Raw genomic sequence first — 27,884 nt, forward strand, 5'->3', positions numbered from 1 at the left:
TGCTGTGGAGTTTTTTAGACAAAAGGAGGATATTGGTAATGTCTCTCTGCACCTTGCTTGCGTTTATGTGCACATTTTTTTGTGCCTTATGTCATGCCTGGGTTTATCTATATATATGTCCATGCCAATATACTCGTGTTTCTTTTATAGTTGACTAAGGCAAACACAACATCAGAGGGAATGTCATGATGTAAGCCACACACTTGTCACATGGAGAAGAAATCCATTCTAGATATGCAAGTGATCCATCCATGGTTCAAGTGATTGAAGAAGCTCCCCTCCTATTCAAGATCCTGAGTATGTCATTCTCTGAGACTTGGTATCATGTCATGATACAATCAACATATTGGGATTTCCCTCACTGGTCAAGCATGTGCAAACACCTTTACAACATGCATCTAATTATAAAAGACTTCTTTCTTCATCTTTGTGCCCCATCGTTCATACTGCTATGGAGATGGTTGTTGACAACACCCAAGAGGGCATTGACTCCCTTTTTAAAGCACCATTTGCAAAGACCAAGCCTAAAAATTACATGACCGGGCAAGGCACCATTTTGTCTCATATGCTAAGCCAATGCATTAAAGATCTAAAACATATCACCATATGATGAGACACAAATTCAATCATTGAGAAGAAAAATACAATATACATATGTTTGTCTTTTTGAAGAAAGAGCACCCAAGGAGATAACAAAGGGAAGTATATCACTAGTACAAGGGCGTGTGATAGACACTTGACTTGTTCATGACAATCCCAAGATTCAAGAGGATGTTGTGATCACCACGATGCCAGTTGTTCCTTTGCCTCCCATGATGGCCATTCCCATCGCGAAGACCTACCCATAATTCACACATAGTCCCTAGGGCCTAGGCCTTCTACTAGTCCCGCGTGCCATGCCTTGTCAACGTCGACCGATGGTGCATTTGACATTGGACCCCACCATTGGCGTCCAGGAGCCCCTTTGTCTCGCCGCCTATCAAATCACCACATGGACACTCAGGATCCTCTCCCAATCTGCACTCCCATCACTCACGAGGACTCGTTATATCTAAAATTGTCGTCGCCTTTCCACATGACTAAAGAACACGGGGTCTTTAACGAAGATCCCGTCATGGGATCGACAGCGGGCATGGCACGCACGAATCTCGAGGGAGATGGATGTCCAACAAAAAACGCAAGTCAACGCCCGCCCGACGAGTCGAATCCACCACCTTGGCCACGATAGCATGGTGGCTAACCACTTATGCGCGTGCATTTCGGTGTCAACAAAGCAAGAAATAAACTATATAACCTAAAATTCTATGGAGAAAAGTAAACTACGACAAAAAATGTAAACTCGGACACGTCCAATTTAAAAGCAGAAGGCCGAGCTTACCTCTGCTTTTTTTGCACGTAGCTGCTTGCCGGATCCCATGACGGGTCTTCATTTAAGGACCCGTGTTACTTAGTCCTGAGGGTCGCCTTTATAACTTTCGAGGCCCTTCTTACGCACAAGAAGTTTAGAACTCAGTCGAGTGCGGGAAAGGAGATGTCATCGGTGTACGTGCTTGAGCCGCCAACGCGAGGGAAGGTCATTCTAAATACCACAGAGGGTCCTTTGGACATCGAGCTGTGGCCCAAGGAAGCCCCTAAAGCGGTATCTACTCTTGCTCTGCGTGTCTCTCGATTCAAAACAGAAAAACAGGTTTACCCTGATTTGCGCCGTTCTTCTAGGTACGAAATTTTGTGCAGCTCTGCATTGATGGGTATTATGACGACACTTCTTTCCATCGGATCATCAAGTCTTTCATGATCCAGGGAGGTGACAGGTCCGGTACTGGAAGAGGTAGGTGATGTTTTTCTGCCCATGAATTTTTCAAGTCACGAGAAATTGCGTTCTGTTTGATAGAGTTGGAATGAGCAATGCATGCTCGTGTGCGGGTGTATGGGATAGAAGAAGAGAAGAGAATATTTAATGTCACGGGAACAATCCCAAGAGACTTGGAAGATCTATTTGACGAGTCTTGATTGCAAGACCTAGGGAACTAGGATAAGCAATCTACCACACTTGTGTGTGTGTGTGTGTGTGTGAGAGAGAGAGAGAGAGAGAGAGAGAGAGAGAGAGAGAGAGAGAGAGAGAGAGAGAGAGTTGTCAGCTGCATTTAAACAATGCCCTTTTCGGGAGATATTTGAAGTAATAGGAGTCAAGTCTTTGCACGTTGTCTCACATTCTTGGTGGGAGTGTCTTGAAAATTGACTTTTTGTCATCTCTTTTCTTAAGTTGTTTCAAGTTTTGGTTGCTGTTTAAATAGTTCTTAGTTGTGGCTCTTGATTGTATGCTGTGTTTTAGCCCTTGATTGAACGTTGTGCAAGTGTTTTAGCCCTTTTTATATAGCTCATAGGTTTAGACCTTTCTGGACTTATGACATAATACACACCCATTGTTATGTATGTGTGTAGGTTTACGTGTATATGCATTGATGAATAGCTCCCTTCTAGTACTGTCACGTTGCTCCACTGTCATCCCTTTCATAGTAACAGGGAATGGCCGTTTTTAGGTCTCCGTTCCCTGTTCCCATTCCAAGTTCCCGTTCCGAATCCCCATTCCGTGTTTCAAACGTGAGTACTCGTAACAGGGAATGGCATTTTGTTCCGCGTTCCCGTTCCGGTTTCCCGTTCTGGTTTCCCGTTCCTGGTAACTATGATCCCTTTACCTTAGGCTATTTATGTGCAATGCTAGCAGGTGTCATTCCACCAACAAGATCATATGCCAATGTGTTTAACTTTACAATTGTTAACAACTTAAATCAAATATGGTTTTGTGGGAAACCCTACGCTTATTGATAGGCTTGGTGTAGCAAGGACTTCTAACAATTGCCATACCTCAATTATTGATTGTTCGAGTGGATGTTTTGATATTTATAGTATCGCTTATGTTTTTGAGAACTTTTTGGTTGATTGAATTTACTAGCTAACCAAAAAGAAAAAACTTGGATGAAACTGAGAAGGATAGGTTGTTAAATCGTTTTCAGGAGGTGAAAGCATCTATGGTAGCCCTTTTGCAGACGAGTTTCACTCAAGGCTTCGATTTTCTCATCGTGGCTTAGTTGCATGTGCAAATGCTGGCACTCCAAACTCAAACAACAGTCAATTCTTTATATCTTTGGATCGGTGTGAATGGTTGGAACGGAAAAACACAATTTTTGGCAAGGTATGCTAACATAACAGCTTTTGTTGCTTGCATGTTTCATGTGATCAATCTTTCATTGAGAGAGAGAGAGAGAGAGAGAGAGAGAGAGAGAGAGAGAGAGAGAGAGAGAGAGAGAGAGAGAGAGAGAGAGATTCTTGCTCATTCTGTCACTGCGACGCATCGTGCCTGCTCTTCTGTGAGTTTGTAGCGAAAAAGAAACACAAACACGATGCACACGAGAACACAAGAGAGTTAGAAATAACTCTACAGGCAAATGATACAAGATGACTTCACTGATATAGTGAGTCAACTTTGGGTCGGGCAAAGATACCCAACCCAGAAAATCCACAAAACTGGGGAAAAATAAAATGGCAAAATGTTACTATCATGGCTATCATAATAGATTGGCTTCTCAGGGTGAGTTGTCATGATCAACTCACATGGGGCATGGACTGCCCCGGGGCCTGATGCGTCTCAGAGTAGAAAATGATGTCTCTCCCTGTGAAACTATTTTCAAAGTGTAAGGATTCTAGGTACTAATCCTTAATTAAGTACTTAAACTCATGATTAAGACTTAAGAAACTTGAATTGAACTCAGAAACAAGACTTAGAAGACTCTTTGTTGATTGATTGAATGTGTGATACAAGGGCTCCTTATATAGGAGACGAAGAGACACAAATGAAAAGACACGTCTCATGGTGAAGAGATGCGACTTTAGATGTAAAGACACATCCTTTCAGCGAAGGGCTGCAACCATTGGACGAAGAGTCGCAACCGTAGAGCGAAGGGGTGTGACCAGTTGTCGAAGGAGTGTGGCTTTTGGCGAACAAGCGCAGGGTTCCTCCTTAGCATGGCACTTCGTGTATTTGCAACTAAGCTCTTTCTTTTGAAGTCTCCCCTTTTCTTGTGTCTTCTTCCCTACCCTCCATGCCTTTGTATGAGTAGCCTCACTACCCATCATGCGGAGAAGTTCTTTGACTTCCCCTTCCACATCATCTCGGTCTTTTAGACCTGTTATTCGTATGTGCAAAGCTCTAGTCTTCCTTCGCTGCTCGTTCTTTAAAGCCATGTTGATGATTGTAGGAGTGGGGATAGATGTGGTTTCTTTCCCTTTCCCTTTCCCTTTCTTAGCGACTTCTATCCATTTCTCGGCCTTATCCGCCTTCTTTTGTGTCTTCGTGATTACATCCACCCACAAAGACGTCTTTGCCCCATTTTGTTTCTCTTCCTCTTTGATCATCCGTACCCGATCCTTGATGACCTTGATTTCCTCTATCACCGAGGGTTGGAATTCACCTTCCTCTAGTCCATTGCTTGCTCTATCAGCAAGCTCTCGCTTGAGGGCTGAGACCTCTTCTTTGAGTGCTTGTGAATCCGCCTTAAGTGCTTGTATCTCTACGTGCAGGTCCTCTTTCTCCTTCTTCCATTGTGTGCCTTCGTTGAGGAAATTTGAAGAAGGTTGGCCTTCTCCTGCCACCATCCTTCCATCTCTGCTTTCCATTCCTTCATCTCCCTTTCCACTTGTGTTATCCGCTTGTTTGTAAGTATGAAGGTCGCCTTCGGGACTTACAAACTGGTGAAGCGCTCATGACCTCCATCGTAACGGCCCTTGTTGCGTAGGCCCTCAATTTTGCTCGTGTTTAGTAACATTGCTGAGTACTGATGGGGTTCTGCTACTCCAACCCTCACTGGCTAAACGCGATGGCAACCTGCTGTGCAAATTGTCTCAGGTATGCTGCAAAGCTCTGTACACTGTCACAAGACGGGTACCACGTGCCAATAGAAAAGAACAAACTGAACAGACTTTTAGCACTTCAATAACAACTGAACTGAGAGAGAGAGAGTCGACACGCGACATAGAGTGGCGGAGTTCCACCCCAGAGAGTATTGGCCCTAAACCTTAGCGCCCCTTTCGGTATTTCTTTATATTGCATCAACACATTACAAGCCAGTACTCGAGACTCTACACCTTCCCCAGGATGCATGCCAGAGAATGAGCCCTTAGCACATATTTAAAGGCCCTTGGCCTATGAAAAGCAGTTACAGTGAAAAGTTTTCAAAACTTAAAAGCTTCTGGTCCAAAAGTAATGCAAAAAAGCTGCCATTGTAATTTATGGAAATCTACCACATCATCAACAACTACGCAATTTCTTTTTTTTTGTGTGTGTGTGTGTGTGGGTTCTGCTTTATTTCCTTTATGTCACTTGGGGCCCCATCGAACGGGGTCCCCATAAGGACTTCTTCTTTTGTTACTTGTTCTTCTTAGGGTTTAGGCCCCTCGGCCGACATCTGCAAGTTGATTTCCTTCTTTAGGGTTTTGACACGTCAACAGTTTGTGACATCTCCCCTTCTTGAAAGAGAGTAATTGTCCGCGATTACAACATATTTGCAAAACAACTCAAGTTAGCTCAAAAATTTTCGAGGGTCATTCCGAGTGACACTCCGAGGGACAATCAGTTTGCTCTTTTTGTTAACGAGTTAGCTTCTTCTTTCGGCTCTTTTGATCAAGGAGTTAGCTTCTCCTTTCGTCCAAATCGGAACTCTTGATATACCGGCGTAGTAAAATTAGCCATCACACCCAGTCCACAGTGATCTTCCACGAGTGTCCTGATGCACTAAAATTACATATCTAGGCAATCTCATCCAATTAGGAATATTCAGTGGTTGGCACATCACAATGCAACACAAATGCTTACATATGCATGTTACAAGACATAACAAACAGCGCCGCTGAGCACTCCCCCGAGACAAACGGTCTGCGGTATGAAGCTACTCAATGACTACCTTGTCATTCCCCCCGCAAATAACCTAAAAAGGTTCGGGCCATGAGCTTAGAGGACTGTACAACCAAACGCTCCCCAGACCGCTTTCTGCGCTTGGAGGTTCAAGCATACAACCAAACGCTCCCCAGGCATCGGCTTGTGTCGTTGGAAGGTTTTCTAGCATGCAACAGAATGCTCCCCGGGCATCAGCTTGCGTCGTTCCGAGGTTCAAACAATACAAAAACAGTATTTCTCACTTCTTCACCCGGGAGTAAAATCACCAATTGTTGAAACCAGTATAAAAATCAGAGTCAAACAATTCAAATTGGCACCAAGACAGGTTTAAAACAGATAGCATTCATTTCAAACAAATTTCAAACAATACTTTCTCAAACAATGTTCAAAAGTATCTAACTAGAAAATAACTAGAGAGGTCATTCAAGGTTTTGTTCGGACAACGGGCTTGCCTTTCTGCATCACGGTGATGGTTCGGTTCCGGACCTGGAGAGTTGCATCATTCTTGTCGTGCCAGGGCATGCCCAAGAGAACGTCGCAATTGCCCAACTTCATAATGTGGAAATCGGCTTTTCCATGATAATCTTGTATAGTCACTGGAAGTGCACCAATGAGCGGTACCACTTTCTGAGTATGCCCTGTGGCTAGCTCAGCTTCAATTTCTCCACCCTCTGCATCATAATCAAAGTGCATCAGCTTCAAGAATTCTGGATGGATGAAGTTCTCCATAGCTCCGGGGTCAAAGAAAATAAGGGCTTTCAAGCCGTTGACTTTTCCATAAGCTCTGCATAATTCATTAAAACTCTCGAGGTGTATACCATAAATATCGGGTACTAGTCCAATAGCAGGTCTAGCCTTCTTGGCTGGAGGTGGCCGCGGGGATCTGTCTAACGTGGGAGCAGAAGGTTGCACTGAGGACGTCGAGGCTCGCTCATGACATGTATTGAACGTATGCCCTGTTTGGAAACATTCGAAGCATCGGCTTTCTTGTACAAGGCGTCTCGTTGACATGTCAGACGAGGCCGTTGAGGTTGGTTTTCACGGGATTCCATAAGCTCTTGCATGGTAGTGACTTGCTTGGAGAGAGAATATTCCTGCAATGGTGATGGTAGTCCAATGGTGTAGCGCTCGCACTGATACTCCAAGGAAAAGAACTTAAAGAAGGACAGCGGAAGAAGGACAGCGGAAGGTACAGGTTATAGTCGTCCATGGTTTCGGTGGCAAGCATTTTCAAGTTGCCCCATTGCCAAAATCCGGACTTCAAACATTGAAGTCATGTAATTACGTGCAAAAACTGTCTTGAAAGCTTACCAGGTCCTTGGAGCATGTGGTCGTGTCGCGATTGAACTCCACCATTGCATAGCATTATCTTTAAGAAATCCCATTGCTCGAGAAATCTTGGATTCTTCTGTATAGTTCCCCAAAGCATAGATGTTGTTGAATTGCTGTAGGAATTGCAATGCGATCTTTCACCCCAGAAAAATTGAAAAATTTGACTGTCGTGCCACCATCTTTGAAATCTTTGGGTTGGTTAGGCGCATATCCCGGGTATGGATAATAAGGGTATCCATATGGGCTCCAACCATTTTAGCTTGGTGGCGGTGGTGTAACAAACTGCTAACGTGTCGACCTACTGAAGAACGGAGCTACCAGTTGAGGGGCCTAAACCCTAAGAAGAACAAGCAACAGAAGAAGTGTCGCAGAGTGATGACGTGGTTGTTCGAGTGCAGAAAACCCTAACCCTAATTGCTGAAACCCTAATTCTGAAAACCCTAATCCTAAAACTTGCAAACCCTAATTCTGGAAACCCTAACCCCTAAAACTGCAACAACGTGGTTGATTTCCGAAAATTGGGCTGGCACGATGACGTGGCAAGCTGTACGGATTTCCGTGATTTACGCTGGTAGCTTTTTGGCTTTGCTTTTGGACCAGAAGCTTTTAAGTTTGAAAGCTTTTCACTATAACTGCTTTTCAGGCCAAGGGCCTTTAAATATGAGGTTAGGGCTCATTCTCTGGCATAAGGGGCGCCAAGGTTTGGGGCCAATACTCTCTGGGGTGGAATTCTGCCACTCCGTGTCGCGTGTCGTCTCTCTCTCTCTCTCTCTCTCTCTCTCTCTCTCTCTCTTTCAGTTCGGTTGTTAATGAAGTGCTAAAGGTTTGTTTAGTCTGTTCTTTTCTATTGTCACGTGGTGCCCGCCTTGTGACAGTGGTACCAGAGCATCGGGCGTGTGCTTTTCTGAAAGCATACCGGTCCTACAAAAGAGCAGACAGAGGTATTGGAATTTTATTTGAGGTATCTTCGCCCTCCAACCTAGACTTATTAGCCACTCCCACCCTTACTTCATCGCGCATCGGGCGCGCTCCCGCTCCTGTCTTCACCGCAGTGTCTTACAGGGCATAAGCCAATTAAGATCACTTGCAAGAGAAGGATCCAGATGTGTTTCAAGTCATTGTTTTTCTCAGGAGCAGTGCCATGCAGATGTTGATGTCTACAACTACCAAGCAGCATACACCGAGTACTTGGCAAGCTTTCAAGAAAATTCTTGCCCGAAGTTATATGGTTTCTGACATCTTCCTTCGGAGTGCAACTTCTGGCAGAGTGGGGTATCCTGAAATGCTTGCCATGGAAACCCTAGCAGATTATAACTTGAAGTTTCTCGACATCTCCCAGTAGATGTCTCTTCACGATCAGATGACCTTGGTTCGGTGTGATTGCTATCTCTTGGGACTACCATCGCCGCCAAAGCAACACTGTTTGTCCAAGAGCTGACGGACCATGCTGTGCTCGGCTACGATCTCATGGAAGGAACCTAACCCTAATTTTTGGTGTAGGTTTCAAGATGGAAAGTCAATCGACTTTTCGAGCTCGACTGATGTCGAGATTGCTTTTTAAGTTTAAGTTCTGTTTGATCTTGTTTGGTGATCCTGTTTGGAATCTGTTTGAAATGGATGGTATCTGTTTTGAACCTGTTTTGGTGCCGATTTGAAATGTTTGACTTTGGTTTCAATACTGGTTTCATTGATTGGTGATTTTTAGTCCAGGGTGGAGAAGTGAGAAATACTGTTTTGGTATTGTTTGAACCTCGGAATGACGCAGGCCGATGCCTGGGGAGCGTTTGGTTGTATGCTTGAACCTCCGAGCGACGCAGACTGCGGTCTGGGGAGCGTTTGGTTGTACAGTCCTCTAAGCTCATGGCCCGGACCTTTTTAGGTTATTTGCGGGGGGAGTGACGAGGTAGTCGTTGAGTAGCTTCATACCGCAGACCGTCTGTCTCGGGGGAGTGCCCAACGGCGTTGTTTGTTGTGTCTTGTAACATGCATATGTAAGCATTTGTGTTGCATTGTGATGTGCCAATTACTGAATATTCCTAATTGGATGAGATTACCTGGGTATGTAATTTTAGTGCATCAACTCACCCGTGGAAGATCAGTACGGTATGGGCGTGATGGCTAATTTTACTACGACGGAATATCAAGAGTTCCGATCTGGACGAAAGGAGAAGCTAACTCCTTGATCAAAACAACCGAAAGGAGAAGCTCACTCCTTGATCAAAAGAGCAGAAAGGAGAAGCTAACTCCTTGATCAAAACAGCCGAAAGGAGAAGCTAACTCCTTAATAAAAAAAGAGCAAATTGATTGTCCCTCGGAATGACCCTCGGAAATTTTTGTGCTAACTTGAGTTGTTTTGCAATGCCGTAATCGCGGACGATTACTCTCTTTCAAGAAGGGGAGATGTAACAAACTGCTGACGTGTCGACCTACTGAAGAATGGAGCTATCGGCCGAGGGGCCTAAACCCTAAGAAGAACAAGCAACAGAAGAAGTGTCGCAGAGTGATGACGTGGTTGTCCGAGTGCAAAAAACCCTAACCCTAATTCCAAAAACCCTAATTGCTGAAACCCTAATTGTAGAAACCCTAATTGTTGAAACCCTAATTTTGGAAACCCTGATTGCTGAAACCCTAATTCCAAAAACCCTAATTTTGAAAACCGTAACCCTAAAACCTGCAAACCCTAATTCTGAAAACCCTAACCCCTAAAACTGCAACAACGTGGCTGATTTCCGAAAATTGGGCTGGCATGATGACATGGCAGGTTGTACGGATTTCCGTGATTTACGCTGACAGTTTTTTGGCTTTGTTTTGGACCAGAAGCTTTTAAGTATGAAAGCTTTTCACTATAACTGCTTTTTAGGCCAAGGGCCTTTAAATATGAGGTTAGGGCTCATTCTCTGGCATGCTTGTTGGAGAAGGTGCAGAGTCTAGAGAGTTACTTGTACTTTGATGATGCAATATAAAGAAATACCGAAAGGGGCGCCAAGGTTTGGGGCCAATACTCTCTGGGGTGGAATTCCGCCACTTCGTGTCGTGTGTCGTCTCTCTCGCTCTTTGAGTTTGGTTGTTAATGAAGTGCTAAAGGTCTGTTCAGTCTGTTCTTTTCTATTGGCACGTGGTGTCCGCCTTGTGACAGGTGGGGGCAATGGTGGTGGCAAAGGGGGTTGCACTGGATCAGGGTCAAATGGCTGCACCATATTCTTGAAGACTCCCCCGATCGGAACTGCCGGTTGGAAGCTCTCGTACTTGTTGGTGCCGGAGGAGGAGGTACCACCTGGGGCATCACAGGGGATAACATGTAGCTAAAAAATTGTTGAAAAATTTGTAGCATCGGAAGATCCTGCTGAGGATGCCGCGAAAGAATGTCATGAAGCTCGTTGAGCAGAAACTGCAAATATTCTGCTGAATCCATGCATTCCAAGTCTTGGGTTCTTTATGGCTTATGCCTTGTAAGACACAGCAATGAAGACGGGAGCGTGCCCGATGCGCGATGAAGGGTGGGAGTGGCTAATAAGTCCGGGGTTAGAGGCCGAAGATACCTCAAATTAAATTCCAATAGCTCTGTCTGCTCTTTTGTAGGACCAGTATGCTTTCAGAAAAGCACACGTCTGATGCTCTGATGGCACCATGTGCCAATAGAAAAGAATAGATTGAACAGGCTTTTAGGACTTCAATAACAACTGAACTGAGAGAGAGAAAGAGAGACGACACGCGACACGGAGTGGCGGAGTTCCACCCCAGAGAGTATTGGCCCCAAACCTTGGCGCCCCTTTCGGTATTTCTTTATATTGCATCAACACATTACAAGCCGGTACTCCAGACTCTGCACCTTCTCCAGGAAGCATGCCAGAGAATGAGCCCTTAGCACATATTTAAAGGCAGGCCTATGAAAAGCAGTTACAGTGAAAAGCCTTCAAAACTTCAAAGCTTCTGGTCCAAAAGCAATGCCAAAAAGCTGCCAGCGTAATTTACGAAAATCTGCCACGTCATTAGCAGCTACGCAAATTCTTGTGTGTGTGTGTGTGTGTGTGTGTGTGTGTGTGGGGGGGGGGGTCCTGCTTTCCTTTATGTCACTCGGGTCCCCATCGGACAGGGTCCCCATAAGGACTTCCTTCTTCTTCTGATACTTGTTCTTCTTAGGGTTTAGAGTTTGCGCTACTTCTTGTCACAGAAGCAGCTTTCGGAAAAGCAGATGCGGTGGGCGAACATCTTGTCACAGTTTCACTTCCAGATTGTCTATGTGCAGGGACAGAAGAATGTGGTGGCAGATGCTTTGTCTCGGAAGCCATTGGTTCTGGCTATTTCCGCGATACATCATAGGAGCTTCGAGCATATGGTAGATCAGTATGGCACAGATACAGATTTTGCAGATATTTTCACACGGATACGGGATGGGGAGACAGTAGTTGGATACTCCCTTTGGGAAGGCTACTTGATGAAAAAGACTATGTTGTGCGTTACACAGCCATTGAGGGAAAAGGTTATGACTGAATGCCATTGTCCACCTTTTACGGGTCACCGCGGCATTGCTACCACCATGAAAGGGGTAGAGAGATACTTCTTTTGGCCGAGACTCAAAAAGGATGTGGAAGAGTTTGTGCGCAGTTGCTTAGTACGCCAGAAGGTCAAGTTTGACATGCATAAGGCACAGGGATTGTTACAGCCTTTACCCATACCCACCCGCCCCTGGGAAAGTATTGCGATGGATTTCATTTTTGATCTCGTGAGAAGACAGAGTGGTCACGATGGTATCTAATCTGTTATTGACAGATTTAGTAAACAGGCTCATTTCATTCTAGTGAAGAAAACAGTCAAGCTAGATAATGTAGCGAGACTGTTTGTGGCCCAGATCTTCAGATTACATGGCATGTCTAAGACGATTGTCTCCGACAGAGACCCCAGATTTACGAGTTTGTTTTGGAAGGCAATTTGGGAGAACATTTGCGCGTAGTTGCAGTTCTCGTCATCGTTCTGATAAGACGGTTTATGGCTTTTGTCGGTTTTGCAGGCGTAATCGCGGTTGATGACAATGCTTTCAAGAGGGGGGTATGTCACAAAGTGATGACGTGGCGGACAGCAGAAACCCTAATTTCTGGCTGAAACCCTAAAATTCCTGCAAACCCTAAAATCTGCCAAAAACCCTAATTTGCAGCAAACCCTATTTTCTGGCTGAAACCCTAATTCCAGGAAACCCTAAATTGCCGGGGAGATGCCACGTGGTAGATGGTACGGATTTCCGTGAATTGCGGCGCGATTTGCGGCCAGCTGTACGGCAGCTTGCTTTTTCTGGCTACGCAATGAGAAAGAGAGAGAGAATGCTTTTGCTTTCAAAACTTTGACTCTCTGTGAGAGAGAGAGAGAGCAGTTGCTTTTGCTTTCAAGCTTTTGGGGCTCTGCTTTTGGGCATCCCTTGTAACTTTAAATAAGTGGTTTGGGTATTCACTTCTCAGAGCATCTGGACGCAGAGTTTGAAAGTGAATCCCGACCCACTCTCTTGTACTTTGAATTGATTAATACAAAAAGAAATACCGAAAGGGGCGCCAGTCTTTGGGGCCAATATCTCTAGGCACGGAACTCCGCCGGGCCAGTGCAAATCTATTGTGATCTGTGAATTGTTTGAAGTGGTTATTTGGTGCTGTCGCGATTGATTCTTGACTTGGAGTGTCCAAGTCTGTTACAGTTTGAATGATCATCTAAACCTCAAACCTTGGTTGCACGCAAGAACCCAATCTCCTGCGCGAACCTTGGCTGTATATGTGACCCGCCCACCTTTATGAATTGTTGGCAATGCACGAAACCTTTGCGAAGCCTGCTGTCTTTGCGAAACTTGTTGTGCTACTGATTGCGCTAACTGCCTGTTTGTTGCCCCACCCAGCTATGCGTGACAATTCCACTTGCAGGCTCTAACTGCGCCCTACCAGGCCTGCTCGCCAGTGTAGAGAGAGCTCTTCAAGTGGCGTGCAGCAGTAGAAAGCCATGGCGCGAGCAGGGGTGGTGACGCAAGCTGCAGTCTGAGGGCTCAGTGATGATGCAGGCAGCAGGCTGAAGGCTCACAGGTGATGCGAGCAGCAAGAAGCCATGCCCACAGGTTGAGAGAGAGAGAGAGAGAGAGAGAGAGAGAGAGAGAGAGAGAGAGGTGCTTTAGAATAATCAACTGTTTCTTAACCATCTTTGCTTGTAAATTTTGCTCCTCAGGTTACGGGAAATACAATTTACAATCTATTGAAGCTAGGAGAAGTAGAAGCAGGTGAAGATGACAAGCCAGTTGAGCCTGTGCCAAAGATACTGTCTGTGGAGGTGCCTGCTTTTGAGAGGATGCTCGCCTAAATAATCTTCTTTACGCACCAATTCACGGCTGTATTCTTTTACTTTGTTGAAATGAGTGAACATGTTTGTGTGTGTAGGTTCTGTGGAGTCCATTTGATGACATTGTTCCTACAAAACCCCAGAAATCTGTTGCAGCAGTGGAAAACAAAGATGCCAAGACTAGCCTGAAAAAAGTGAAGTGAGTTTGTAACAGAACATCTCCTTTCTGTTTCTTATAAAAACGTTTATCATCACGTATTGACCCACTATGCAATCATGTTGCAGACAGCTCAATTTGTTGTCATTTGGTGAGGAAGCTGAGCAAGAGGAGCAGGAATTGGCTACTAAAAATGTGAAGATTAAGAGTAGTCATGACGTATTGAATGATCCACGGCTGTTGAAAGGAGACACTGATGATGCTTATGTGGTAAGGTTTTCATCGTCATGCTTGATGCAACTCGCCTGTCTGTTCTTACAAATAAGATAAGTAACATGTTTGTAATTTTGCAAAGCTGCTTGTCTAAGGAATATGCAGTAGATAGCATGCTGTAATTTTTGTTATATTTTGGCAAGAAATACAGTAATTTCTTCGTGCTGTCAAGTTTCTTACTTGTACATGGATCTATTTCATATACATGGCCTTTTGTAGATGTTGAGAAAATCTCTCTCTCTCTCTCTCTCTCTCTCTCTCTCTCTCTTTCTCTCTCTCTCTCTCAAAGTTTTCTCAATTATTAGGATGAACTGGAAGTGAAAAGACGTAAAGAGCTTCAATCATCTGTTAGAGAAGCATTGAACACTAGGAAAAAAGCAATTGATGGTGGCCCGATGGAAAGAGAGAGGAGTAGAGTTGCAGGCGACTCAGATGAGGAAGACGATGTAGACTTTGATGCTGCCATGAGACGTAAAGTCTTGGAGAAGCGAAAGAAATTTGATGAAGGGCATGGTTCTGTGAAGCAAATCAGACAAGGTATGTTAGTTATTACTGCTTGTGTCCTTTGATATTTTTATGAAGAATTAAAGGGTCATCAAATGGCATGCTAGGAAAGAGCGCTAAAGCTGAGGATGAGCCGGCTTCTTCAAGGTAAAGCGTAGTATGGACTGCATCACTTGCACCTATGATATTAGCATCCGACTTCCTGACCAGTTCTGGCTTTGGCATGCAGTGAAGATGATGAAAATGCACTAACAAAGCGTGACAAATTATCTTTGAAGAAAAAGGGTTTGGGATCAGAGGTAAGGGCAGGTCTGATGCTGAAAGCAGATGTAGATGCACAAATGTTGGGGCCCCTGGAACAGCAGCGCCACATACATAAGCAGAAGAAGCGTGCACGACAAGGGCGGGAAGAGGCGGTATGTGCTTTACTCGTTGTTGAATCAGTATGGAAGAATTTGAGTAATTTTTGCCTAAATTTGATCTTCATGCTAACAGACGCTTGCTAAATTGAAGCAATTCCAAAACAATCTCTCAAAGGCTAAAACTGGTCTTTCAAAAGACGTCAGCGCTGCAGAAGATGATGACTCTGGATGGCTAACACATCGTTTGGTATTCAATTCAGAAAAAGGGAAAAGGGTAAGAATATACCTGTGCTTGTTTCATGTGCAATATCTTTCCAAAGCTTTCACATCCTGAGTGTAACATCTGTTTTTGGAAGTGCTGCATCCACACATTAAAGCTAATCTCGGTAACTGTTGTCTCTTCTTTTGTAGGAGTTTGTGTCTGTGCATCTTTTATCTCTATCAATGTGTAGTGTTTAAGTCAATATACTGACAACCTCAACATAGATGAGAAAATGTTTTCTGTCCTTGCTTGCTTGATTTGTTCCTCACCTACAACTTAGCTCTATATTCTGGCTTGTGTTTCCATTGTTTACAACAATATGCTGATGACCTAACAAGGTAGAGGTAGATGAGAAAATGTTTTCAGTCCACGTTTGCTTCATATGCTCTTAGCTACAGCTAAGCTCTATGTTCTGGTTTTTCCTTTTTATTACCTTGCTTCAGGTAAATTTCAAGCGATTTTCCAAACCTTGCCGGGAAGATATTCTGTGACATGTGCCATGGCTGCCCCTTGTTTTTTATCAAAGATAGGGCTTTCTTAATACAACAAACAAATAACAAGCTATGCTGCCAAAGCCATGTCACAATGGGCACTGTATTAATCAAAGATGCTGCTTTTGAGTAATTAGACCCTGCTAGGAAGACTCATTGTCCGCAGTTCCCTCTCGGCTGATGAGCCTTGGAAGGGCGGTGCTGCCTGAGACTCCATAAATTCTCAATCTGTGCTCTCTGCAATCACCTTGTCTCGTAACTTGCTCTTGAATACTATGGCAATCACGCCTGACCCTCTAGAGGAGCCATGCCATCATGTACTCCTATATGGTGACTCACATTGGAAGCTCTATACCTAGGGAAGGGTTCTCTCCTGACTCAGCGTCTTTGCCCTCCATCACCTCCTCCAGCCGGATGGGGTGTGTCCATAAAGAGCCATTGCAGTTCCAAGCCGCTAATGTGAGCTCCAATGGTGTGTCCTCTGTTCTCGTTGGCCAAGAGTTGCTATGTACTGGCCTACCTTTCAATGAAAAACCCTCCTGTCCCTGAAGAGGCGTTTTTGCCCTCTTTCCAGGCTTGCATGAGTTGGGGCAAGAGTCCCCATGTGACTGGCCTACCTTTCTATGAAAACCTCCAGTCTCTGTAGAAGGCCTTCTTGTCCTCTTTCCAGGCTTGCATCATCCATATATAATGGGCTACTTGGTAGGCTGCTTAACACCACTCTTCCTCTTGAATGTCATGTTCTCTTCTCCATTCCCAAATTGGAGCATGAGGGTATGTTTGGGAGCGTCCTTTCCCATCCCATTCTCCAAGTTTTGGCAAATCACTTACGTAGCCCACTTTCCTACATAGCTCCATGTAGCTCCACTGTGTCTTGTTTAGGAGAGGCTCCCTCCGGCATCCCTTGACCGTACACTGAGCTTGGGGGACTTTCCTCTTCCTCTCCTCTTCAAGTGTGGCGTTCACCCATATGGTTTCCTTTGGATGGTGTTCCTCCACTTCTTGTTTCACCATCCTCGGTGCATAAAATTTTGTGTTGGGGGCTTCCATGCCTACACATCCTGGATAGGTGATTGTGTGTGTGATCTGTGTATGTATATGCATATTGAGTGTGTGTGTGTGTGTGTGATTGTGTGGATGAGAGTCCCCTTGCTTTGCAGGATGAGATGGCCCGGAATGACGACCCTGAGCAATACGTTCTTTATGATCCTTTGGTTGAGAAGGGTAAAGAAAAGTTCAACAAGATGCAAGCAAGGATGAAGAGAAAAGAGCGGGAGTGGGCTGGAAAACCAATTAGCTGACATGGAACAGGTTGGCAAGGTTTTTTGTTGTATCTTGAAATTACACTCGCAGTCCTTGCAATAATAATTGCTGATTTTTGTTGTTACTCAAAAGTGATGCGACTTCTGATGAATATGTAGGTGTACTCATTCTGTTTACAATACGCCTCGTTATATGGTGCCATTCTGCATGACATGTTGATTTCAGGCCACCCATATACCGGTATCCAAGTCCATGACAGGTCTAAGATACGGTTGGTGCTTCGCTACAGAATTGCACATCAATTGGACTCTTAAGGGAGGAAAGACAGGGCATCCATTCAATCTGCTGTAGACCAGTGGTTGTATGGTGTAAAAATGCATCCTTTACATGCATTGGCAGAAAGCGGCTGCAAATTTGTATGTTATGCCCATGACAACTTTCATGCGGTTGAGGTTAGCCAAATTCAGGTCTCCCAAAAAGCAATCTGTACTTGGTTTGAGCTGTGCCTGCAGAACCATGGCCATGCTTGTAAATCAGGAAGTATCCTTGAAAGGTTCAACAAGCTCATTTCTGCCTCCCCTTTTACTTTATTTGACTAGGCTCAAGCATTTGGATTGTAAGTTTACCTCAGGATTGCCTCTTGAGAGACCTGGATATTATGGACACCTGGTGTTTGGTTGTCTAATAAGTTACTTCTCTTTGGCCAGGCATTAATAAAAATCTTCTTCTTCTTCTTCTCTCTCTCTCTCTGCTCGTCGAAACCTAGCCGTCATAATCTTCGCGTCTCCCCTGGGCGAGGGCGGCCCTGTGGGGGGCGTTAACACACAAGCCCTGCCCCATGCCCAAGTGTGACTCTGCTGTGACCTGCGCCCGACCCTGCTACTATTTGCTCGTCATCGTTTTGGTTCAAGATCTGCTGCGACTTGTGCCTGACCCTGCTACGGCCTGCTCGTTTGCATACAAGGTCGATTTGGTTCAAAGACTCTCTCTCTCCCCCTCTCTATTAGCCCGTTGAAAACTAGGCATCATCTATGCTCGTCGATTATCCCGCCTACACAGAGCTTAATGCTTCCACTTCAAAAAATTAAATCAGAATAAGCCCTTGATCTCACACACCACTGTGTGGTTCAACAGGAATCCCCTTTTGTAGCCTGATGTCGTCCTTTGGTACCCCTATTGCACGCAAGAGCTTTCTTGCGGTGGCAACGGCACCGAGGAAGGACCTTGCCGCCCGCCAAGAAGCACGAATCACAGCTCTTGAGGCTCATATTCAAGAACTCGTCGGGGAGAATGAGGAGACTCGAAGAACATTTACGGAAGCTTGAAGATGCGAAGGAAGTAGAGAGTCTAGCTTTGCTTGAAAAAGCACACGCAGTCGAAGCCTCACTCACCGAAACTGTCATGGCAATGCAGAAAGAATCACATGAAGCAACACATAAGAAGATTGACATCAAGATACATGCAACCCTACAAGAATGCCGGTTACAAGAATGTCTTGGCCTCAAGGTCAAGATTGGGGGGCTACACTCACTGTGGTGTACCACGGAGGACACCCTTAAGGAAGCAATCACCAAGCTCAATGACATTCTTCAACCTATCTACATCAAGCTCGAAACTATTGCTTGGATCAATGACATGTGCCGCTCGAGCATTGCATACTCACTTTCAAGGACAAAGATGAGTGTATGAAGTTGCTATGTCAACCTCGACTTCTCAAGGGAAAAAAGCTTTGCATTGTTGAAGAATTGACCATGAATCAACTCAAGAGTAAAGCAGGCGAGCTCAAGAAGGTGCATGAAGCACGTAAGCAAGGCAAATGGACAGTCTATTGAGGTGGCAAAGCGATCATCTAGGAGTTTTGAAATCCCAAACTGGCTCTCCCGTCAGCCGACCCTTCTTAGGTTTTTGTTCTCTCTTTTTTCCTACACTACCCATTTGATGGACCCTCAATCCTTAACTGATATGTATCAGCTCGCATTGAGAAGGAATTGTTGTAATGTTGTGTTTTTTGTTCCCATGGGTCATATATGACTTCCGTGGACGATAATTCAATCTCTCTCTCTCTCTCTCTCTCTCTCTCTCACACACACACACACACACACACACACACATCAGCTAGAGATGGAGACAACCAAATTTAGAGGAGTATCGTTGAGTCCAAGATTTGTCAGCTGTGCCAAATAGAGCCAGAGAGAGCTACATTACATGATTTTTGTTAAAGATTCTCAAAATGAACCTAATATTTTAGCAAAAGAAAATAAACACACTTACAAGGAATTAGAGTTATCCAATTTTCTCAAGGGGTTTCAAGATGTCTTTATTGACGACATCCTTTGTGAACTACCTCCTAAACGAGGCAATGATGACCATGCAATTGAACTTCTTCTAAGAAGTTCACCGCCTAACAAACCTCCTTATAGAGTTTCTCAAGCTCAACAAGAGGAGATTATGCGGCAAGTCCATAAGCTAGTAGAGAAGGGCATGGTTAGGCCTAGTCCATCTCCATTTTTCTCACCCATGTTACTAGTGCAAAAGAAAGACGGCATAGTGCATGTCACATTTGTAGTGCTCCTATAGACTCGGAGGTTGAAGTTAGATGTTGTGTGTATATGTACCAGCCCCTCACCAAGAAAGGAGTGTGAAAGACTCGCTTATGGTAAAATATTATCAGATGTTGGAGGTCAGTTTGTCATTAATATGACTTAATACAAAACGAAAAAAGAGTCCAATGTTTCCTTGGTCCAAGTAGCAAAACACATTTGTTAGTGATTTTACCTTATAAAGCGCAACACAAGTAGTGTACATAGAATGAAAAACAGATTGCACAAGTAGTGTACATAGAACGAAAAATAGATCGCACAATAAGAAAATAATATTGAAACATTGTTAAACATAAAAAATTCATGTGGAAGAAAGGCTAACATTGATCTTTCATGGAGAAGAGTGAACCTGTTGTGCTACAAGAACCACCACTAGTCGCATGTGACAACAAAACTTAGTTTTGAGTCTTTCTAGGTCTATGAATACGTTTGAAATTATTTGTGTGTGTGTGTGTAGGAAGAAAAGGGCAACTACAGACTCATGGTAGTCATCCATAAGACAATATATCCAACTTCATCATGCATAGTGTTGACATATACAATAACATTGCCATGAACATCATCAATACCCTATAGTGGGTGTAGAATGAGGTACTGACATATGCTCCAACACAACACACATCACATTAGCATACATCAACGCAAAGTTTAGAGTGTTGAATTTTTTGTCATTGTCTCGTTGGGTGTACAAAATTGTAGACATGACCGTAGAGAAGTAGAAGCCTAGTCCATAATCAAGCTATATATCAAGGGGGCTCATGTGATGAATGGAGTAGGAACCATTGAGGTGGAGTGTATTGCCATTGTAGCTAAAAACAGATTTCATATGCATTAGCATCGAAGAAAAACATGTCGTCGCTTCCCTATTGCCTTGGAGGAGCCAACTTCTTTTGGCGCAAAATGCATAATGCGAGACAGATGTTGCAAACGTTCCTCTAATGACGTACTATGCATGTTGTTTATCATGTGTCAGAAAGTGGTTAGAGCATTGGTTAAGGCAAAAGGTAGTACCCAAATATGATAATGCCCATACTATGTCCAAAGATGGGTTTTAGGATATCTCGAGGTTGTATCTATATCTGATGGTACACTTACCTTGATCAATCATGGTGAAATCTTTTGCATCAAAAAGTTTGGCTTTAATCTCATCCATTTGAAGTAATGGATATTGGTTTTTAATGGTAATCTTATGGAGACCCTTAAATCTACGTGAAAACACATCTCAAAGACCGTATTTTTGATATACCTTTATGGGATTCCTAAATATGGTATTCCTAATGGCTTAAAAAAAATTAAAATGTATATAAAAAAGGATGTTGAGATGTGTTTTACCAAGTCTTTTGAATTTTTGCCTTCATGTGTCTTTTCATTTCTTAAACTCACCCTTCACTTATGCACTTAAGATGTTTTGAAAGCATTTTGATTTTTTTAGATTGGGGGCCTAATTGTGATATCAAAAGGTATTTCTAATGGCTTAAAAAAAATTGAAAGGTATTCCTAATTCAAAGATTCTTTCAAAAACAACAAAAACAATGCATTAGTCTATAGCATGTAGCAACGGGTGCAATGACGAAGCACGTAGATTTGCAACAATATTGGTTGAACGTAAGAAGGACAGATACAACATTGAGAGAGAGAGAGAGAGAGAGAGAGAGAGAGAGAGAGAGAGAGAGAGAGGACACTTTAAAGAGAAGAAAACGTTAAAGAAAAAATGAAGCAGAAGAGAAACATAAATGTACCAATGTGATGTCGACCACCTCTTTGTATGGACACAAAAGGTCTTTTGACTTTTCACCTTCATGTGTCGTTTCATTTCCTAAACTCACCCTTCACTTACGCACTTAAGATGTTTTGAAAGAATTTTTATTTTTCCGAGATTGGAGAGACCTAATGGGATGAATAAAAAACCCATAAAGGTGTTGCAAAAGGTTGTGAGGCATTTTTGTTATCTTTGACTTTCAACTTGATTCATTGCCTGCATTCCGTCGGCATAGTAGAAGTGCATCTTTTGCTAGGGAATTCCTTTATATATATTTGAGGTCTTGTTGGGCCTTGAAGAGTTTCTTCTTTATCAAAATATTTTCTCTAAAATTTCCAAACCGATTTTTTTTTAAATTCAAAAAGGACAAAAGAAAAAGAGACCAAAACGTTGCAAACCCATAATTTTTTCAAAAGGGATATAAAAGACATGGACCAAAATGTCATGTATACAAGGTCTTTGTCTTTATGTGCCTCCAAGCATAACAAACTCAAGAGATTCCCTAAAGTGCTGGGATCAATTTGTAGGATACCTTTGAACGAGTGATAGTGGTAGCCAATCCATGGAAGGGTAAAAGCCATAAAAGTGACTTCCCTTTCATTAAAAGTCAGCTACACTCTTTGGTCTAAAGTGAAGAGATCATGTTGACTAGAATGATCTAGTTTGTGTTTCCTTTTCCTTTACCATCAGAGTGTAAATGTTGTATCTTTTTTTTTTGCCCCCTGCAATGCTCATAGTATGAGCTAAATTATAAAAAGAGAATTGTACAAAATATAAAGAGCTCCATGCACAACTCGTGCCATGGGGACCATCATCACCATAACTTTTGGGCTTTTACTAGGAGCTTATCCTTAACAAACCCCAAATCACCAAAAATACCCAATGAAGAAGTGACAACTCCGAGAATTTACCTACCATCACAGCTCCCCACCAAGCAAGACATCCCCACAAACTCGTCATCAGCACATTGAGCCACGAAATGCCTCCAAAATGGAGGCATCGGACCACCTAAAGCGGTGTCTGCAACGGGTTCTAGGCACCAAAGCTTCTCCTCCATGGGGAGGAAGGAGGAGTGCCATCTCCTAGCATCCATTGTAGTCGGGAGTGGAGGGGCAGGAGATCAGCGCCGTCCATCTCCTCTTTCGGCCCGGAATCTTTTGCTCAAGCCATCAAATGGTTGCCAACTCAGACTAGGGAATGTCAGAAATCACTTGACAGTCTGCAGCCTATCAATCAACACCACCTCCGCGTAGGGAATGCACAACCGTTGTGACAAATCAGCACGTAGAATTTTTGCGCTCACAGTCAATCTCTTCATGACACATCAACGACAATAATATAAATTATGGTCCCTCTCCCCTCGACATGTGACGGCCGGGAATTGTCTTGCAGTGACCATTCCCTGTAAGAAGGGCTCCCACCATGGAATCCGGCTCCTCGCCGATCGCCATGTGATCGCCCTTCTTACAGGGAATGGTCAAGTGTACAAGACCATCCCCTACACCGTCAAGGTCGTGAGGAAGGGGGTTGCACATCCAAGGCCTCCATTTACTGTGCTTTCTATTGCAGAATCCCACCCCAAAGTCGCTGGATGGTTGCCAAGTCAGCGGGCAGAATTTCAACACTGCATGCCGATCACTGTTGCCCAAGTAAGCACGTAGAATTTGCTTCAACGCCTGACAACTCAGCACTCAAAAGTTTGTACAGTGTGAAACCAACCACGCAAGACCAAATCAACATACGGAATACTATACCGCCTGCAACCGTGTTTGTACAGTGCACACATTGTTGCAATCTTGGCCCCCCTCCCCACGACCATTGACGGCCGTGAATGGCCCTGCAGTGGCCATCTCTAAAACAATGTGCTCCCACCATGGCTCCCGGCCTCCGCAGGTCGCCATGCGGTCGCCCATTATTTCAAGGAATGGCCATTGCAGCCATAACTGGTTGGACTGCAATTTTCCACACTCCCTTAACTGGTTGGCTCCCTTAAGCCTCCATGGGCTCACCAAAAACTTTTTTCCCAACCGATAGAGAACAGGCATAGTTTAAGATCTTCCCGTTTTTATGTCAAAATTCGAGGGATTTATCGGTTTCTACACTAAAATATGTAAAATTTTACCAGTTTTCTTCAAGGCAAACTCAACACCTAGCGTTAATTTTGCAATTTTAGCCGGTTAAGAATTCACTAAAGGCCGAATTTGTCCAAACACTGCTCGCGAGTGGGGGAGGTTCTTCCATCATGATTAGGTTTTTGTTAGCAACAATTTGAATGCAACAGCTTGTATTTGGAGCTAATAAATCACGACTTTGGCACCCTTAAACATGAAAATGGACAAACTTCAGGGATGTGCCCTTAATATATTGGTTTTTGTAGCCTGTGTTTATTTAATACTTAGTTTTATAAAATTACAAGTTCCTTCAAATCTCACCAATTTTGAGAGCGAGATGTGTGTAAAGGAAAGTGATGTCATCAGCTTTTGCTATACCATTTTATGCATTTACCAAGCAATTACTAAACCCTGTCATTGGTTTTCCCTCTTAACTGCTATTTGATAGGCGGCAATCCACATTTTTTCTTGTGCTTGTAAAAATCTTTCATGGTTACTCCGTTTTCCTCGTTCATAAGTGTCACGGGGCTCGCTCGAGGGATCTACGGTGGATATTCAATCCACCGTTGATCCCATTTTTGCATGGCAAAAAGGTAATGTCCCCACCCTCCCCCACTTGGGACTTGACATCACCACCCCCCCGCTTGAGACTCGTGCTCACTATCCAGCCCGCCTGTCGCGCTTGCTTGAAAAGGTGATGAGTGCAGTACTCTAAAACTCTGTCCCCCCTTGTTGCGTTTATCCGACGCCCAAAGCTCTCTGCCCTGCCAAAAACACGCCCCTATCATAGATCCCTCTAGTGACACCCCTTACCACTTATAAACGAGGCTCCGTCTTTGCCAAATTGCTGCCATAAGTACTTACAAACTCTTGAATGCTTATTGTAAATTAATGCAAACGTTTCAAATACAATCAAGAATGCATCTTTAGATGTGCCATCTATGTAGCTTTTATGTAAGATGCTTTTGGGTCATTTATTAGCAAACAAGAAAATAGTTATGCTGAAGTGGCTCTCAGGTGGGAGGAGGTGGGAATGCCAAAGCAGAGGGAAAAAGGGCCCTTTTCTTGGTTTTCTTGAATTTGGCATCGTGGATGTGATCATGAAAAGGCCAATTTACATTTTCAAATAAAATTCACGGCATTCGATGTTGATCATATCTTCAACCAAGAAAAGCTAGTCTTTAAGTTGAGGTCCCATTATGCATTTTGCATCATCAAAAGAATAACCCTAAACTTGACTTATGCAAAAAATTATTGCTACACAGGAGCTTATCGTCATGTTTCAAAATGACTTCCGTTGCAGTGTTTTATTTACTTGTCAAATTCAAGAAAAATCTTTGGTGATTGGCTCTATAGGAGGAGTTCCTGTAGATGGGTTTAATAAGCTAACATAAAAAGCAAATGCTCTAAAATAACAATGTAGCAATGGGTGCAATGATGAAGCACATAGATTTGCAATAGTATTGGTTGGACGTGAGAAGGACAGAGACAACATTGAGAGAGAGAGAGAGAGAGAGAGAGAGAGAGGACACTTTAAAGAGAAGAAAACGTTAAAAGAAAAATGAAAGACAAAGAAACAACTCTTTATATGGACACAACATGTCTTTTGACTTTCCACCTTCATGTGTCTTTTGACTTTCCACCTTCGTTTATCTTTTCATTTCCTAAACTCACCTTTCACTTATTCACTTCATATGTTTTGAAAGAATTTTTATTTTTATGAGATTGGGGAGACCTAATTAACAACAACAAAAACTTATTATGTGTTCTCAAGATAGGAGGACCCTAAGATCTTCCTTTAAAAATTTCAAATGGAGACTTGCTGATAGAAATATGCACAATGTTGTTATATTGTGGTGTGTGGCTGGATCGACCTTAGTGTGAACGTACTTGTAACTGTCTTTAGCTCAATATAAGGAGGTGCTTGCTTGAGGTAAGACAAACTCAATTTGAGCCTAATCCCGTGCACACCACATTGGTGGAGACGGCGGGCATTAGGAGGGTCTTAGGGGGGTTCAGTTTGAGTTTCTTGGCGCACTGCAGCGGCTATGGTGAGCTTCTTTGTTGACTCGGGATAGTAATTTCAGTTTGCATCCTCACTGCTTGCTTTCTTACTAATCTGCTCCCGCCATCACCATCGACCAAAGACCTCTAGTATGTGAGACCCCGTCGGTAGGAAGCCCCCCTTCTGCTCGTATACTGTGCCATCAATTTTGCTCATCCGTTTTGCAGTACCCAACCACGTAATCATTTACCCTAGCTTCTTGCTAGCGTGCTCTCTCCGAGTCCTCTGCTTTTGATTAACATCCCTTTTGAGCCGCAACCCCATTCTTGCCTCACACATCTTGATTTTGCAGTTCTTGGTGTACCTTCACCTTACCTTCATGCATGGATTTCCTGTTCGACACAGGGTGATACCGCTTACATTTTCCCCAGTTATCATACCCTTGCAATCTCTATCTTCTGGCATGGGCCTCCATTAGCAAAGCTCATGAACATAGTGAGCATTTCATTAGAATAGATTCCTAATGAGCATAACAAGAGTGCTTGGGTGGAGAGAGCAGCAAAAAGCATAATACCTAGTTAGATAGCATGAACAATACTTCAAAAAGAGAGAGAAATTAAGCTATTGACAACAGTTGAGGACCGGATTTGCATGGAGCCGGTCCCCTCTCCAAAATGCTTTGTATTATGGTTTCTCCCATCAAGAGAGACATTTTACAATACAATTCTTTGTGTTCCTTCAATACTAGCTAGTGCAATGAAGATGGAAACTTCAAGCACTAAGCAAAAGAGTTATTAAACACAACATCAATTCCCTCACGGTCTCAGACCCAAGACTTCACACACCTTCGAAGATGGTGAGAGCTAGCGGGGTATGAGAGTAGATTGAGAGAAAGAAGGAAGAGTCTTACGAGAAAGATGTACATCTCCTCACATAATCACTCATATTAGCATAGCTTAGCTTAGTAATTAGCATGGTAGAGGAGATGAGCATGCATTGAAGCTTGGCTCTTGGTTGGATTTGCATCACAAAGCCAAGAGTTGTTGGTGTAGGCTTCCCTTCTCACAAGCTTGGAGTAGGTGATAAGCTTTCTATTAAAACTTGAGAAGAGAGAGAGAAGAGAAGAATCTTCTTAGTCTACACATGAGCTTCTGTGAGTGTGTGTGGATAATTACCTTTGAAAAATCAGCCCCCTCTCTCGCTTGGTCGACCCCCCTTGCTATTTGTTCTTGCTAGCACCTCATTGGACCTCTCCCAGCTTAGCCAATGAAAGTTAAGTAGCATAAGTGATAGTCTTCTGACATGTGTTCCCCTTTCCCCTTTTGTGAGAGCTTTAAGTAATTAATTAATGCAACTAAACTCTCATTGGACCCCATTGTCTCCTGGCCAATACGAATCAGGCAAGTTATTGGGCTGCTGAATGCTTATTGGAACCTTTGGGAGACTGTCCAATAGTCTTCTAGAGAGCTTAATTCCTATTTTTTCTTTTATTAACACTAGTTCTGTAATTGGACACTTAAGTGTCCTGAGACACTAAAGTGTCCTGTTTTTCTGCCAAGTTTTGGCAATTTATTTGTCAAGCTAGAAAGAAGTTTTTTACACCTTGCTTCTACCATAGATTGGTTATGAGGGAAAGAAAACACTAGATTTTTCTCCATATAAAAATACAATCCATATGGAGAGAATTTTGGTAAGTTCTAAAACATAAATTTTAGTAAAATTCAAGCTGTTTTGCCCAAAAATCATAAAGTTGGATCTTTCAGTAAGGCAGCAGGTTCTCTTGTGAACAGAATCAGGTATCTTGGATTCTTGTTTAGCCAGCTTAGCCTCCACTTCGAGTGGTCTTTGTCTGCGCCATCTTCTTGCATATCCTTGTATAACCTTTCTTTTACCTGTAAGAGTTCTACCTTGATGAGAGGGTATGGCAGGGATTGTTGGTGCCATTGAGCATTGATTTGATTGGGAGTGAGTTGAGTGACGTTGACAGAGTGTAAAACTCTCAACTCCCAATCCATAGCGGCCTTCCGTTGCTCATCTTCCTCTAAGGTGATCTTCTCTTTCAGTGCATCTTCTTCAGCCTTTGACAGCTGGACCATTGGCACTGTATCTTCGTCTGTAATTTGGACCTGAAAGTCTTCGTCACCACTCGGATCTGCTGTAGACTGCATCTCAAATTCAGCAAATGAGACCGAGGGGATGTCAATTTGGGGCGGCTCTGAAGTGCCTGCCTCTTCCTGTGTGTCGGGATTTCCATCTCTAAGGAGTTGATTCATACGCTTCAGTTCTGCAATCTCTTTTAGGAGTTCATCTTTTTATAGAGATGGCCTTTTTTATATTTATAAAATCCAAGTGTTAGCATTTAGTGTTAAAAAACAATGGAATGCACTTCAAAGATAAGTTTTCAAGTCACATGCAAGTTATAGACATAGTTTCATACTTGAGCACGTGTTAAATAAGAGCATAATTTTGGTCTTCCAAAGGTCCCCTCATGGAATTGGTACTATTCTTG

The 27,884-nt window shown here is 43.4% G+C and overlaps 1 protein-coding gene across 2 annotated transcripts; it reads left to right on the plus strand.

Moving 5' to 3' along the window:
• Positions 1-1,451: 1,451 nt before the first annotated feature.
• Positions 1,452-17,635, plus strand: LOC147456275 (Cyclophilin-like peptidyl-prolyl cis-trans isomerase family protein). Of its 2 annotated transcripts, none has more exons than XM_086514795.1 (12): positions 1,452-1,639; positions 1,717-1,828; positions 3,015-3,193; positions 13,478-13,579; positions 13,687-13,787; positions 13,874-14,015; positions 14,324-14,555; positions 14,630-14,669; positions 14,752-14,938; positions 15,018-15,158; positions 16,798-16,948; positions 17,126-17,635. In XM_086514795.1, exons 1-11 carry the CDS (start codon positions 1,532-1,534, stop codon positions 16,936-16,938), a joined length of 1,485 nt encoding a protein of 494 aa, XP_086370921.1. In that variant the 5' UTR covers positions 1,452-1,531; the 3' UTR covers positions 16,939-16,948; positions 17,126-17,635. The 2 variants fall into 2 exon arrangements, with proteins under 2 accessions (XP_086370921.1, XP_086370920.1); XM_086514794.1 differs by having other exon boundaries at positions 1,453-1,639; positions 17,059-17,635.
• The last annotated feature ends 10,249 nt before the right edge of the window (positions 17,636-27,884 follow it).

Source organism: Adiantum capillus-veneris, chromosome 6, assembly GCF_014529385.1.
Source record: "Adiantum capillus-veneris isolate H3 chromosome 6, ASM1452938v2, whole genome shotgun sequence".
NCBI classification, from domain to species: domain Eukaryota; kingdom Viridiplantae; phylum Streptophyta; class Polypodiopsida; order Polypodiales; family Pteridaceae; genus Adiantum; species Adiantum capillus-veneris.

Bases quoted from the DNA above. Each gene is read 5' to 3' on its own strand.
- LOC147456275 (XM_086514795.1), top strand. From the start codon at position 1,532: ATGTCATCGGTGTACGTGCTTGAGCCGCCAACGCGAGGGAAGGTCATT. The intron at 1,829-3,014 runs GTAGGTGATGTT...AATCGTTTTCAG, and splicing joins CAGGTCCGGTACTGGAAGAG to GAGGTGAAAGCATCTATGGT. The intron at 13,580-13,686 runs GTGCCTGCTTTT...TTGTGTGTGTAG, and splicing joins CAAAGATACTGTCTGTGGAG to GTTCTGTGGAGTCCATTTGA.